Consider the following 16,131-nt stretch of genomic DNA (forward strand, 5'->3'; position numbering starts at 1 on the left):
ATACTCCCCATAACCTCCTATGTTAAATAAATGTAAAAAAAAAAAAAATTAAGTGAAAAATGTTATAAAATAGCCTCGTAAGAAAAGGGGACGTTTCTCTGGATTTTTGTTTTTCATTTAAGCTGAGTGCCTTCTCCAGTTCTTGCTGCTCCACTGGTTTTGGAACAGTTTTTCTTTTTCTTCTATGCTCTTCCGTTCCAAAGTTATGCCCTCTGGAATTAAAAAGATGCTAAATTTTCCTTCACCTAACTGGGCGTGCACCACAGAACTTCCTGTGAACATTTTATTTTTCTCCTGGCCAATCAAAATATGGCTACGCCCACAGAAAGGTCCTGTGGTCTTCAACCAGTTGGCTGAAGGGAAATTTTAGCATCTTTGTTTCCGGAGGGCATAACTTTGGAATGGAGGGGCTCAGAAGAAAAATAAAAACTGTTCCAGAATCAGAGGAGCTGCCGCAATTGGAGGAAATACTCAGTTTAAATTTAAAAAAACTAGTGCAAGGTTCTCTTTAAAAAAATAAAATGCTTTGACATTATTAAACAAGTGATAATATTATTTTTTCTTCTAATAAAGATGGGTAGTATAGACAACCCTCTATACAATATTGATTCCCATGTCACAACAGACAAGCGCTTCCTTGGCTTCATTTGTTTGCATTAAAAAATGGGCGGATGGGAGCAAAAATTACTTTAAGAAAAATACACGGCTTGTCTGCTGGGCGTGACATAATCCGTGCCTCCATAATCTGCATCTTTAAGTTAAAAAAAAACCAATGCATCCACATAACCCAAATAAGTATAAAAAAAATAGAGGATTCCGATCGGAGTTCCGAAGAATGCATCGACCACATTAAATGTATCAGTGATTCCTTATGTCCATATAGATGGAGAAACATCTGCCCATCCATCCTCCCATCTATGGGGTTAACCTGCCCTTGTTTACTGGAAGTCTCGGAAATTGGCCTTTCAGGGTTCAGGTTCAGCTCCCTGTTTAAATAATTCAGTGAGATATTGAAGATTTGCAGATCCTTGTCCCATTAAGACATTGTTTGATGTCAGGACGCTGATACATTCGCAGATATATACGAGGAGGGTCGTGCCATTGTTAAAACCTCTCTCTTTCCAGATGGCTTCATACTTCGGATATACAGTCGCCGTGTCAGATGTAAACAGTGACGGGTATGTTAACACTATCCTCCAATGTTTGGGCCGCTCTTAATTACCACCATGAAGAACTGTGTTTTACTCCATTTTGCCACTTCGCTGCATTTTCGGTTTTAAGAGGATGCACGGGAGGCGGAGGGGGAGGAATCAATGTCTGACATGTATATGGGGGTTACTTTAGATGTAAATACGCGGCTTAATGCTTATGGTTTCATGCTGTGCCCTGTATTCTGCTAAATGTCATACGCTCTTCTAGTAGAAGAGTCGTCAGTGGAAACACTGCAAAATGGATTGGCAGGAGTTGTTTTTTTTTTTACAAAAAAAGAAAGCAGCATGAATGATAGAGATGCTACTATATATATAAGAAGCACCTCCCATTAAAATTTGTATCCTCTTACTATATTGTGATTATCATATTATATAGAACTGTGTACTTACAATTGCTCATTTTGCCTTTCTACCCAGCTAATTCTCTTTTCTATTAGATCTATGACATCACGTGATTAAAAACTGACGAGTTGAATCTTTCTAAGCTCTACGTAGAAACAGGAGGTCAATTTTCCCTGTATGAGGCATAAGTCTCTGCAAAAGTCCCTTGCAGAGTGGAAGGAAGGAGGAGCTGGGTCAGGAGTTGAAGAGGGGAATAATTTATGCACAGGGACAAGAGACTTCCTATTTCTACATAGATCAGATAAAAGAGAACAATTATCTGGGTAGAAAAGGTAAAATGAGCAATTGTGAGTGCACAGTTCCGTATGATATGATGACTGCAATATAAGAAGAGGATTAAAACTTTGATGGGAGGAGGAGTGCTTCTTTAAGAGGACATTAATTGTCCAGAGAGTACAGAAAGATTAGAAATGGCTCAAGTAGTTCGAAGTTGCACATTGACCCACCAACTGCAGTGCCCTCTTAAGTTTCATAGTAGGACTCACATTGATAACGCCAACTACATTACTGTTTTACGGTGCCCTTCCTATAGTAAAAGTCTTCCTTATAGTACCTGTATGAGCAATTCAGCCCATTTACAGAACTGGCAACAGTGTCATCTATTAGTGATTGGCCTAACAGCTTTGCCCAATAGACCCATTATAGTTGTCATATTAGGAGGTTGTCAGGGAAAATGCTTTTGACGGGCCAGATTTAATTGTTTAAAACTGTTTAAAAAAACCTCAGATAATATTATTTAATCATGAACAAACCCTTTTAATAAATTCTTGGTAGGCTATGAGAGCTTTAAGGAGCACCAGTCACTTTCCATAAATGTGCAGTGTGTTATCCTATTGTTATTGCCGTTCTCCTACTGAATCCGGCGCTGTTTTTCTTTTGCTCCTGCTTCTCTCCATTCCTGAGCTAAGGTCCTCTCTTCCCTCTGTATAAATGCCATTTTGTTATCAAAGTGGGTGTGGTCCTCATAGATAAGGCCACTGAGAAGAGATGAGAACCACGCCCACTTGACTAACAAGGCACAATTTACAGACAGGGAAGAAAGGGCCATATCTCAGGAACGGAGAGGCGCAGAAAAATAAGAAAAACATCGCCGGATTCCGGAGAACAGCGGTAATTAAGCCCAATAACAAAAATACAAAGAGTGACGGCAGACTTATTGATTTGGACCAGACAACCCCTTTAAGTATGAAATTGAATAGCTATATATATATATATATATATATATATATATATATATATATATTTTGTTTTGTATACAGCATTCACCTTTTCATTATGGAAACTTTTATTTTAAAAGCCCAAAAAAGAGAGTATTGAGTCCTGTGACTCTGCATCTAATGAATGACTGCCTGTGTACGTGTATTTGCCTGTATACATGTGCAGGAGTTTATCATATTTTATTGCTGCATACAACGATCCATAATCAGTCATCAATCATAATTATATACTGTCCTGCAGATTCTAAACATTTACCCAATGCATATGTTCGTGTCACGTAATGTACACATCTGTGCTCATAAGTGATATTTTTAAGAGCCTCGGATTCCATGCATGTCATGGCGGGCTCGCGGAGGTTAATGTCCTGTGTATTTACGGACATTGCTTTCTATGCATCATTTAGATGAGAAAGTATGGTGTACAGTAAGATAATTATGCTCGAATTTGGCCTTGTTGGATAGGGCGAGAACTTCGGCACCTTGAGATCGATATTTATGAAGCATAGCTGTTACTCATGAGACACTAATTTAGGTTTAGGTGATAATAGGATGTATGTAATATAGGGGTCCAAAGAGAGTGAGTGCCCCTACCCAGGTTGGCCTTGTCCCAAATTTAATGGGTGGTGAGAATCTGCAAAAGAAAGTGGTCTCCACCTGAGAGGATGTATGTAATATAGGGGTCCAAAGAGAGTGAGTGCCCCTACCCAGGTTGGCCTTGTCCCAAATTTAATGGGTGGTGAGAATCTGCAAAAGAAAGTGGTCTCCACCTGAGAGAATGTAAAAAAAAATGGCCTAGGGCTGCCAGGACCTTCTGTCCTTCCTCAGGAGCGTGTAAGTGTAACATTTTAATTTACTTCGTTATGAAGCTGCATCCACTGTGTTCATCACTATGTTATGGAAATCCATTATTTGATCTGCCTCAAAGAGGTTGTCCAAAAATTGAAATAATGACGATTTTTTTCTTAGGCCAGGTTATCGAACCCCAAACTATCACCTGTTATCAGGTCTGGCGACAGCCTTATTTGAACAGTTTGGAGAGCTGGAACAGCACAGAACTGCAAACTGTGTAGGGGCTGGAACAGCAATTGAATAGCAGCTGTGGTGCAGCACCAGAGGATTGTCACTTTACTGTATACGGGCTGTGCTGTACTGGCGCCATACAGTGTTTACATCTGGCTATTGCTGAATCTGACAACAGCTGATTGCTGCTGGGTATCGGACCCCCTAACGATCTGATATTGATGATGTATCCTATGGATACATCAAGATGTCTGTCCTGGACAACCCCTTTAATATATTCCCATACTCAAGCTAAAGCAAGTGATAAATCGATTAAATTATCTGCTCCATAGACAATCTTGATTTAAAGGGGAATTCTCAGCGCTTTTACCGGTTGAGTACACTTACTAATACTGTCCAATCAGCAATGATGATGAATGGTGACAAGCAGTTGTCAGATTAAATAAATTACTGGGAAGGAAAACAAAAAAATTAAAACTGAAAATTATTAAGAAGGATAACAGCGTGCAAAATTACTAGGAAGTTGAAAAAAGGGAGGAAGATTATTAGAAAGGATAACAGAGCGAAAAAATTATTAGGAAGGGAAAAAGGGAACAAAATTATTAGGAAGGGAAAAAGGGAACAAAATTATTGGGAAGGAAAAAAGGAACAAAATTATTAGGAAGGGAAAAAGGGAACAAAATTATTGGGAAGGGAAAAGGAGAACAAAATTATTAGATAGGATAAAAGAGTGCAAAATTATTAGGAAGGGAAAAAGGGAACAATCTTATTAGGAAGGGAAAAAGGAAACAAAATTATTAGGAAGGGAAAAAAGGGACAAAATTATTAGGAAGGGAAAATGGGAACCAAATTATTGGGAAGGGAAAAAAGGAACAAAATTATTAGATAGGATAAAAGAGTGCAAAATTATTAGGAAGAGAAAAAGGGAGCAAAATTGTTAGGAAGGGAAAAGGGAACAAAATTATTAGAGAGGATAACCAAGTGCAAAATTATTAGGAAGGGAAAAAGAGAACACAATTGTTAAAGAGGATAAAAGAGTGCAAAATTGTTAAGAAGGAAAAAAGGGAACAAAATTATTAGGAAGGGAAAAAGGGAACAAAATTGTTGGGAAGGGAAAAAAGGAGCAAAATTACTAGAGAGGATAACTGAGTGGAAAATTATTAGGAAGGATAAGAGAGTGCAAAATCATGTGCTCTTTAAAGATCTATTCTCCTAGAGAGGGTATTTGAGGAAATTGCTGATATGCAGCAGTGTGTAGCTGACAAATGTTTCTGAATGATTATATACCTTCTTTGTGCAGTTTAGATGATGTCCTAGTGGGGGCGCCACTGTACATGGACCGTGAATTCGAGAGTAGCCCAAAAGAAGTGGGCCACGTTTACCTCTACTTGCAGGAGAGTCCTCTTCTGTTCAGAGACGCTCAGTTACTGAAGGGGGACGCGGTGTTTGGCAGATTTGGCAGCGCTATCACAAATTTAGGCGATTTGAATCAAGATGGATACAACGGTAAGATGAATTTCTTCTATAAAGTAGGCAATGGATTATCTGTAACTCAGATAATAGTTGTAGAATCGCTGTACCATAACTGTGGGGAACTTGGAAGTTGCATGTTATTTTTAAAATGGCTTAGACAAGTTTAAAAAAAAAATTAAAGAAGCAATATCCCCCTTCTCTGACCCCCGCATCTCCAGATCCTATCCTCACCCAGCCCCTGCTAGTATCTGTTTGCTGGTCTCCTTTCCAATCACCAGAAATATCAGGAAATGTAATCGCAGCCAATCACTGATTGAGGAAGGTCACTGTTTTGGCCAGTGATTGGTTACAACTTGAGGTCATTTGAGGCAGCCAATGAGCATTCAGTGTGGTCCTTAAGAGCCCTGTTGGGTATATGACTAAGCAAAGGATTACTACTATCATCTGTTACTTAAATAGGCCATAAAATTAGCAATATAAAACTAAGTGCATCCCCTATAAAGAGAATGCGTCACCAGAAAATGACCTATTGTCCAAATTGTTTTGTGATGTAAAATGTGTCTTTCAAAAAAAAAAATAAAATATATATATATGTATATATATATATATATATATATATATATATATATATATATATATATATTTGGGAACATTTTTCATATTCTCTCTCTATATACCGTATATTAATCTTGCAATTTTCACACTGATCATAGTAGGAAATTGTTATGTTAGAGTCATGTTTCCAGTTAGCAGCATTAGACTGACTTATACCCAATGTTTTTCTCCATTCTGGGCAAAAGGTCTCTGTGAAGAAAATTGGAGGAGGTGAGCTGTGACTTCACCTATTGTGAATGGTGGATCCTGTGTTATCTACTGTATATAGAGGTGTTATCAGTCATTGTACAGGAGGAGGAGGTGAGCTGTGACATCACCTATTGTGAATGGTGGATCCTGTGTTATCTACTGTATATAGAGGTGTTATCAGTCATTGTACAGGAGGAGGAGGTGAGCTGTGACATCTCCTATTGTGAATGGTGGATCCTGTGTTATCTACTGTATATAGAGGTGTTATCAGTCATTGCACAGGAGGAGGAGGTGAGCTGTGACATCACCTATTGTGAATGGTGGATCCTGTGTTATCTACTGTATATAGAGGTGTTATCAGTCATTGTACAGGAGGAGGAGGTGAGCTGTGACATCACCTATTGTGAATGGTGGATCCTGTGTTATCTACTGTATATAGAGGTGTTATCAGTCATTGTACAGGAGGAGGAGGTGAGCTGTGACATCTCCTATTGTGAATGGTGGATCCTGTGTTATCTACTGTATATAGAGGTGTTATCAGTCATTGCACAGGAGGAGGAGGTGAGCTGTGACATCACCTATTGTGAATGGTGGATCCTGTGTTATCTACTGTATATAGAGGTGTTATCAGTCATTGTACAGGAGGAGGAGGTGAGCTGTGACATCACCTATTGTGAATGGTGGATCCTGTGTTATCTACTGTATATAGAGGTGTTATCAGTCATTGCACAGGAGGAGGAGGTGAGCTGTGACATCACCTATTGTGAATGGTGGATCCTGTGTTGTCTACTGTATAAAGAGGTGTTATCAGTCATTGTACAGGAGGAGGAGGGGAGCTGTGACATCACCTATTGCGAATGGTGGATCCTGTGTTGTCTACTGTATATAGAGGTGCTATCAGTCATTGTGCAGGAGGAGGAGGTGAGCTGTGACATCTCCTATTGTGAATGGTGGATCCTGTGTTATCTACTGTATATAGAGGTGTTATCAGTCATTGTACAGGAGGAGGAGGGGAGCTGTGATATCACCTATTGTGAATGGTGGATCCTGTGTCATCTGTTGTGAATTCTGTGGCAGAACTCCCTCCTGTGGTCACAAGTGGTACTTCGGCTGATTCTCTCTGTGAGCTTCTGTTGGTGGAGGGAAGTGGTAGTGCGGCTTCTGAGTTTCCTCCCTCAGGTGATCTGGTGAGGTCGTTAGGTGCTTCTCTACTTAACTCCACCTAATGCTTTGATCCTGGCTTCCTGTCAATGTTCCAGTGTTGGACTTGCTTTTCCCTGGATCATTCCTGTGGCCTGCTGCTCTGCATAGCTAAGTTCTTCTTTGCTATTTGTTTGCTATTTTTTCTGTCCAGCTTGTCTAATTTGTTGCTGGAAGCTCTGGGACGCAAAGGGTGTACCTCCGTGCCGTTAGTTCGGTACGGAGGGTCTTTTTGCCCCCTTTGCGTGGTTTTCTTTAGGGTTTTGTGTAGACCGCAAAGTTACCTTTTCTATCCTCGATCTGTTAAGAAAGTCGGGCCTCACTTTGCTGAATCTATTTCATCTCTACGTTTGTCTTTTCATCTTAACTCACAGTCATTATATGTGGGGGGCTGCCTTTTCCTTTGGGGTATTTCTCTGAGGCAAGGTAGGCTTATTTTCTCTCTTCAGGCTAGTTAGTTTCTCAGGCTGTGCCGAGTTGCATAGGCAGAGTTAGGCGCAATCCACGGCTGCCTCTAGTGTTGTTTGGAGAGGATTAGGGATTGCGGTCTGCAGAGTTCCCACGTCTCAGAGCTCGTTCTATGATTTTAGGTTATTGTCAGATCACTGTATGTGCTCTGACCGCTATGTCCATTGTAGTACTGAATTGCCTTTCATAACAGTCATCTACGGTTTATAGAGGTGTTATCAGTCATTGTACAGGAGAAGGAGGTGAGCTGTGACATCACCTATTGTGAATGGTGGATCCTGTGTTATCTACTGTATATTGAGGTGTTATCAGTCATTGTACAGGAGGAGGAGGAGGTGAGCTGTGACATCATCTACTGTGAATGATGGATCCTGTGTTATCTACTGTATATAGAGGTGTTATCAGTCATTGTACAGGAGGAGGAGGTGAGCTGTGACATCACCTATTGTGAATGGTGGATCCTGTGTTATCTACTGTATATAGAGGTGTTATCAGTCATTGTACAGGAGGAGGAGGTGAGCTGTGTGATCACCTATTGTGAATGGTGGATCCTGTGTTGTCTACTGTATAAAGAGGTGTTATCAGTCATTGTACAGGAGGAGGAGGTGAGCTGTGACATCACCTATTGCGAATGGTGGATCCTGTGTTGTCTACTGTATAAAGAGGTGTTATCAGTCATTGTACAGGAGGAGAAGGTGAGCTGTGACATCACCTATTGTGAATGGTGGATCCTGTGTTATCTACTGTATATAGAGGTGTTATCTTATCAGTCATTGTACAGGAGGAGAAGGTGAGCTGTGACATCATCTATTGTGAATGGTGGATCCTGTGTTATCTACTGTATATAGAGGTGTTATCAGTCATTGTACAGGAGGTGTTTGCTACCTTGCATTGTAATCCTGTCTGTGATGATACTGAGCCTGCTGAAAAGTCTTCTGTGCATAATAGGAAATATGAGACTAGCATTAGACGTGTGTGAAATCTGCAAGATTTCTGATGGAAATTGGAAAAAACATTATCAACTTAAAAAAAGAGAATAAATGTAACATAAAAATGTGATTTAAACGCTAGGTCATTATCTGTTGGCCCGTTCCCTCTGTCCCGTTGCTATGTACTCCATTCTGTACAGTAGTGAATTCTATTTGTATCCCGCAGATGCAGAATTAGCATTTTGCTAGAAGCGCTCTTAGTTTTCTGCAGCTCGGCTGTGATCTGCCTCTCACTACTTGACCCTGCGCTCACTGGTGTCTGGGCTTCACAGCTTTCCACACTCCGGTCCATAGAGAGCCCCTTTTATGAGGATAACCTCTCAATTAACCTCCATTTCTCTTCTGAAACTGGTCTGTGAGCTCCCTAATACATTCCACATTTACTGCACAGCTCCTCTAATTAGTGTCCCAGTGTTCGGGGCTGAATCTTTTTCTTCCAAAACTCAGGGATTTATTATGAGGGTCCCAAGAGTGGAGGAATTTCTGTTCTCTCCAGCAATAATGTCGCTTTAGCAAAAAAGAAAAAAAAAATAATCCTGTATTACAGTTTTGTCCCAATGCCTAGGGTTTTGGTGGAGGCTTCAAAATCATGGGCACAAATAAATGTGATGTCCCAACAGTAATCAGATAATTATCTAACCCCGACATTACATGCAGGCTATAATCAAATTGCACCAGTCTGCACCAAAAACATGTTTGACCCTTTATGATGTCCATCTTGATATTCTCAAACATGATCTTTTCAGTTGCGATATTGTACTATTCGTTACATTAGTATCTGTAATTTGTATTTGCACTATAAATTCAGACTGATAATTGGTGATAGGAAAACCAATAACATGTTTTTTCACCCCCAGGTGCTTAGGGAATTTAGAGGACATTTTGTTCCGATTTTATTAATATAGAAGTCTTCAAAATCAATGACAGATAGATTTCATCTCATTGTTGTGTCGCCTTCATTTTGCAGATGTTGCCGTCGGATCGCCATTCGCAGGGGAAGACAGAAAGGGAAAAGTGTTTATTTATAATGGGAACAGAAACGGGTTAAATGACAAACCATCTCAAGTCTTGGAAGGATCCTGGGCCTCAGCGACGCAGCCGGCAGGATTTGGCTTCACAATGAGAGGGGATTCGGACATAGACAAAAATGATTATCCAGGTATGTGCGCCATTATTTTGTATGAATTCTGCTGGGGATGGTAAGTCTATCCCTGCATTGTCGGCAAAGATCATTTCCAGAATGAAGGGATTCATGGCGGTTTCTTATTCACAGACTCTGCTATTTCATTTCAGCCAGGGTAAAAAAAGAGGATGTTTTAATACCAGGTGCTACAAAATGTATGGAACTGTGTCGCTCCTTCCAACTGCTGCGGAATCTTTGTCTACCTTACTTGATTGACTGAATATCTGCCCACCTGATAGCTCCTCAGTGTCCCTCCTCTCTGCTGCTGAATCTCTGCCCACGTAGCCTAATTGATGGCCCCTCTGTGTCCCTCCTCTCTGCTGCTGAATCTCTGTTCACCTAGCCTAATTGATGGCTCCTCAGTGTCCCTCCTCTCTGCTGCTGAATCTCTGTTCACCTAGCCTAATTGATGGCTCCTCAGTGTCCCTCCTCTCTGCTGCTGAATCTCTGTTCACCTAGCCTAATTGATGGCTCCTCGGTGTTCCTCCTCTCTGCTGCTGAATCTCTGTTCACCTAGCCTAATTGATGGCTCCTCAGTGTCCCTCCTCTCTGCTGCTGAATCTCTGTTCACCTAGCCTAATTGATGGCTCCTCGGTGTTCCTCCTCTCTGCTGCTGAATCTCTGTTCACCTAGCCTAATTGATGGCTCCTCAGTGTCCCTCCTCTCTGCTGCTGAATCTCTGTTCACCTAGCCTAATTGATGGCTCCTCAGTGTCCCTCCTCTCTGCTGCTGAATCTCTGTTCACCTAGCCTAAATGATGGCTCCTCAGTGTTCCTCCTCTCTGCTGCTGAATCTCTGCTCACCTAACCTAATTGACAGCTCCTCAGTGTCCCTCCTGTTGTGAATTCTGTGGCAGAGTTCACTCCTGTGGTCACAAGTGGTACTTCGGCTGATTCTCTCTGGGATCTTCCGTTTGTGGAGGAAAGTGGTACTGCAGCTTCTGAGTTTCCTCCCTCAGGTGATCTGGTGAGTTCGTTAGCTTCTTCTCTACTTAACTCCACCTGATGCTTTGATCTATGCTTCCTGTCAATGTTTCAGTGTGGGACTTGTTTTTTCCCTGGATCATTCCTGTGGCCTGCTGCTCTGCAAAGCTAAGTTTTGCTTATGTTATTTTGTTGCTATTTTTCTGTCCAGCTTGCTTTATTGGTTTTTCTCGCCTGCTGGAAGCTCTGAGACGCAGAGGGACCACCTCCGTACCGTTAGTCGGTGCGGAGGGTCTTTTTGTCCCCTCTGCGTGGTTTTTTATAGGTTTTTGTGCTGACCGCAAAGTTATCTTCCCTATCCTCGTTCTGTTCAGCTAGTCGGGCCTCACTTTGCTAAATCTGTTTCATCTCTATGTTTGTGTTTTCATCTTACTCACAGTCATTATATGTGGGGGGCTGCCTTTTCCTTTGGGGAATTTCTCTGAGGCAAGGTAGGCTTATTTTTCTATCTTCAGGATTAGCTAGTTTCTCAGGCTGTGACGAGGCGCCTAGGTTCTGGTCAGGAGCGCTCCACGGCTACCTTTAGTGTGGTTTGATAGGCTTAGGGATTGCGGTCTGCAGAGTTCCCACGTCTCAGAGCTCGTTCTATTATTTTGGGTTATTGTCAGTTCACTGTATGTGCTCTGACCTCCATGTCCATTGTGATTCTGAATTGCCTTTCATAACAGTACAGGAAGCCCAAAGTGCTAATGATTCTCAATAGAGGGAAAAAAGAAGTTCTGAGACCATTTTTTTTTTCTTTGCACTGTGTTTTGTCTTTTTTTTCCCCTAGACATTTGGGTGGTTCAGGACACAGGTGTAGCAATGGACATTAAAGGTCTGTCTTCATGTGTGGATCAGCTCACGGCAAGAGTTCAAAATATTCAAGATTTTGTGATCCAGAATTCTTTGCTTGAACCGAGAATTCCTATTCCAGATTTGTTTTTTGGAGATAGAACTACATTTCTGAGTTTCAAAAATAATTGTAAACTATTTCTGGCTTTGAAACCTCGCTCTTCTGGTGACCCAATTCAACAGGTTAGGATCGTCATTTCTTTTCTGCGCGGCGACCCTCAGGACTGGGCATTTTCTCTTGCGCCAGGAGATCCTGCATTGAGTAATATCGATGCGTTTTTCCTGGCGCTTGGGTTGCTGTACGATGAGCCTAATTCAGTGGATCAGGCAGAAAAAAATTTGCTGGCTCTTTGTCAGGCTCAGGATGAGAGAGGTATATTGTCAGAAATTTAGAAAGTGGTCAGTGCTCACTCAATGGAATGAATCTGCACTGGCAGCAATATTCAGAAAGGGTCTCTCTGAAGCCCTTAAGGATGTCATGGTGGGATTTCCTATGCCTGCTGGTTTGAATGAGTCTATGTCTTTGGCCATTCAGATCGGTCGACGCTTGCGTGAGCGTAAATCTGTGCACCATTTGGCGGTATTACCTGAGCTTAAACCTGAGCCTATGCAGTGTGATAGGACCTTGACCAGAGTTGAACGGCAAGAACATAGACGTCTGAATGGGCTGTGTTTCTACTGTGGTGATTCCACTCATGCTATCTCTGATTGTCCTAAGCGCACTAAGCGGTTCGCTAGGTCTGCCACCATTGGTACGGTACAGTCAAAATTTCTTCTGTCCGTTACCTTGATCTGCTCTTTGTCATCGTATTCTGTCATGGCATTTGTGGATTCAGGCGCTGCCCTTAATTTGATGGACTTGGAATATGCTAAGCGTTGTGGATTTTTCTTGGAGCCTTTGCGGTGTCCTATTCCATTGAGAGGAATTGATGCTACGCCTTTGGCCAAGAATAAGCCTCAATACTGGACCCAGCTGACCATGTGCATGGCTCCTGCACATCAGGAGGTTATTCGCTTTCTGGTGTTGCATAATCTGCATGATGTGGTCGTGTTGGGGTTGCCATGGCTACAAGCCCATAATCCAGTATTAGATTGGAAATCCATGTCGGTGTCCAGCTGGGGTTGTCAGGGGGTACATGGTGATGTTCCATTTCTGTCAATTTCGTCATCCACTCCTTCTGAGGTCCCAGAGTTCTTGTCTGATTACCGGGATGTATTTGATGAGCCCAAGTCCGATGCCCTACCTCCGCATAGGGATTGTGATTGTGCTATCAATTTGATTCCTGGTAGTAAATTCCCAAAAGGTCGATTGTTTAATTTGTCCGTGCCTGAGCACACCGCTATGCGCAGTTATGTGAAGGAATCCCTGGAGAAGGGGCATATTCGCCCGTCATCGTCGCCATTAGGAGCAGGGTTCTTTTTTGTAGCCAAGAAGGATGGTTCGCTGAGACCTTGTATAGATTACCGCCTTCTTAATAAGATCACGGTTAAATTTCAGTACCCCTTGCCATTGTTATCTGATCTGTTTGCTCGGATTAAGGGGGCTAGTTCGTTCACAAAGATAGATCTTCGTGGTGCGTATAATCTGGTGCGAATTAAGCAAGGTGATGAATGGAAAACTGCATTTAATACGCCCGAGGGTCATTTTGAGTATCTCGTGATGCCGTTCGGACTTGCCAATGCTCCATCAGTGTTTCAGTCCTTTATGCATGACATCTTCCGAGAGTACCTGGATAAATTCCTGATTGTGTACTTGGATGACATTTTGATCTTCTCGGATGATTGGGAGTCTCATGTGAAGCAGGTCAGAACGGTTTTTCAGGTCCTGCGTGCTAATTCTTTGTTTGTGAAGGGATCAAAGTGTCTCTTTGGTGTGCAGAAGGTTTCATTTTTGGGGTTCATCTTTTCCCTTTCTACTATCGAGATGGATCCTGTTAAGGTCCAAGCCATCCATGATTGGACTCAGCCGACATCTCTGAAAAGTCTGCAAAAGTTCCTGGGCTTTGCTAATTTTTATCGTCGCTTCATCTGCAATTTTTCTAGTATTGCTAAACCATTGACCGATTTGACCAAGAAGGGTGCTGATGTGGTCAATTGGTCTTCTGCTGCTGTGGAAGCTTTTCAAGAGTTGAAGCGTCGTTTTTGCTGTGCCCCTGTGTTGTGTCAACCAGATGTTTCTCTTCCGTTCCAGGTCGAGGTTGATGCTTCTGAGATTGGTGCAGGGGCTGTTTTGTCGCAGAGAGGTTCTGGTTGCTCAGTGATGAAACCATGCGCTTTCTTTTCCAGGAAGTTTTCGCCTGCTGAGCGTAATTATGATGTGGGCAACCGAGAGTTGCTGGCCATGAAGTGGGCATTCGAGGAGTGGCGTCATTGGCTTGAAGGAGCTAAGCATCGCGTGGTGGTATTGACTGATCATAAGAACTTGACTTATCTCAAGTCTGCCAAGCACTTGAATCCTAGACAAGCTCGTTGGTCGTTGTTTTTTGCCCGTTTTGACTTTGTGATTTCGTACCTTCCGGGCTCTAAAAATGTGAAGGCGGATGCTCTGTCTAGGAGTTTTGTACCCGACTCTCCGGGTTTATCTGAGCCGGCGGGTATCCTCAAGGAAAGAGTAATTGTGTCTGCCATCTCCCCTGATTTGCGGCGGGTGCTGCAAAAATTTCAGGCTAATAAACCTGATCGTTGCCCAGCGGAGAAACTGTTTGTCCCTGATAGGTGGACGAATAGAGTTATCTCTGAACTTCATTGTTCGGTGTTGGCTGGTCATCCTGGAATCTTTGTTACCAGAGAGTTAGTGGCTAGATCCTTTAGGTGGCCCTCTCTGTCGCGGGATGTGCGTGCTTTTGTGCAGTCCTGTGGGATTTGTGCTCGGGCTAAGCCCTGCTGTTCTCGTGCCAGTGGGTTGCTTTTGCCCTTGCCGGTCCCGAAGAGGCCTTGGACACATATCTCTATGGATTTTATTTCTGACCTTCCCGTTTCTCAAAAGATGTCAGTCATTTGGGTGGTCTGTGATCGCTTTTCTAAGATGGTCCATCTGGTACCCTTGTCTAAATTGCCTTCCTCCTCTGATTTGGTGCCTTTGTTCTTCCAGCATGTGGTTCGTTTGCATGGCATTCCAGAGAATATTGTTTCTGACAGAGGTTCCCAGTTTGTTTCGAGGTTTTGGCGAGCCTTTTGTGGTAGGATGGGCATTGACTTGTCTTTTTCCTCGGCTTTCCATCCTCAGACTAATGGCCAGACCGAGCGAACCAATCAGACCTTGGAAACATATCTGAGGTGCTTTGTTTCTGCTGATCAGGATGACTGGGTGTCCTTTTTGCCTTTGGCTGAGTTCGCCCTTAATAATCGGGCCAGCTCGGCTAACTTGGTTTCACCGTTTTTCTGCAATTCTGGGTTCCATCCTCGTTTCTCTTCTGGACAGGTTGAGTCTTCGGACTGTCCTGGTGTGGATACTGTGGTGGACAGGTTGCAGCAGATTTGGACTCAGGTAGTGGACAATTTGACCTTGTCCCAGGAGAAGGCTCAACTTTTCGCTAATCGCAGACGCCGTGTGGGTCCCCGGCTTCGTGTTGGGGATCTGGTTTGGTTATCTTCTCGTCATATTCCTATGAAGGTTTCCTCTCCTAAGTTTAAACCTCGTTTTATTGGTCCGTATAGGATTTCTGAGGTTCTTAATCCTGTGTCTTTTCGTCTGACCCTTCCAGATTCTTTTTCCATACATAACGTATTCCATAGGTCATTGTTGCGGAGATACGTGGCACCTATGGTTCCATCTGTTGAGCCTCCTGCCCCGGTTTTGGTGGAGGGGGAATTGGAGTATATTGTGGAGAAGATTTTGGATTCTCGTGTTTCAAGACGGAAACTCCAGTATCTGGTTAAATGGAAGGGTTATGCTCAGGAGGATAATTCCTGGGTTTTTGCCTCTGATGTCCATGCTCCCGATCTTGTTCGTGCCTTTCATGTGGCTCATCCTGGTCGGCCTGGGGGTTCTGGTGAGGGTTCGGTGACCCCTCCTCAAGGGGGGGGGTACTGTTGTGAATTCTGTGGCAGAGTTCACTCCTGTGGTCACAAGTGGTACTTCGGCTGATTCTCTCTGGGATCTTCCGTTTGTGGAGGAAAGTGGTACTGCAGCTTCTGAGTTTCCTCCCTCAGGTGATCTGGTGAGTTCGTTAGCTTCTTCTCTACTTAACTCCACCTGATGCTTTGATCTATGCTTCCTGTCAATGTTTCAGTGTGGGACTTGTTTTTTCCCTGGATCATTCCTGTGGCCTGCTGCTCTGCAAAGCTAAGTTTTGCTTATGTTATTTTGTTGCTATTTTTCTGTCCAGCTTGCTTTATTGGTTTTTC

General features: G+C 42.7%; 1 protein-coding gene across 1 annotated transcript in view; it reads left to right on the forward strand.

Annotated features, from left to right (window-relative positions):
• Positions 1 to 16,131, forward strand: part of ITGA8 (integrin subunit alpha 8) — a 180,110-nt gene that overhangs the window by 81,367 nt on the left and 82,612 nt on the right. The window contains exons 11-13 of the mRNA XM_069729449.1: positions 1,126 to 1,178; positions 5,151 to 5,356; positions 9,752 to 9,943. Of these exons, the coding sequence (XP_069585550.1) occupies positions 1,126 to 1,178; positions 5,151 to 5,356; positions 9,752 to 9,943 (451 nt within the window). The remainder of the gene's footprint in view (positions 1 to 1,125; positions 1,179 to 5,150; positions 5,357 to 9,751; positions 9,944 to 16,131) is intronic.

The sequence above is a fragment of the Ranitomeya imitator genome, chromosome 6 (assembly GCF_032444005.1).
Source record: "Ranitomeya imitator isolate aRanImi1 chromosome 6, aRanImi1.pri, whole genome shotgun sequence".
Taxonomy (NCBI): domain Eukaryota; kingdom Metazoa; phylum Chordata; class Amphibia; order Anura; family Dendrobatidae; genus Ranitomeya; species Ranitomeya imitator.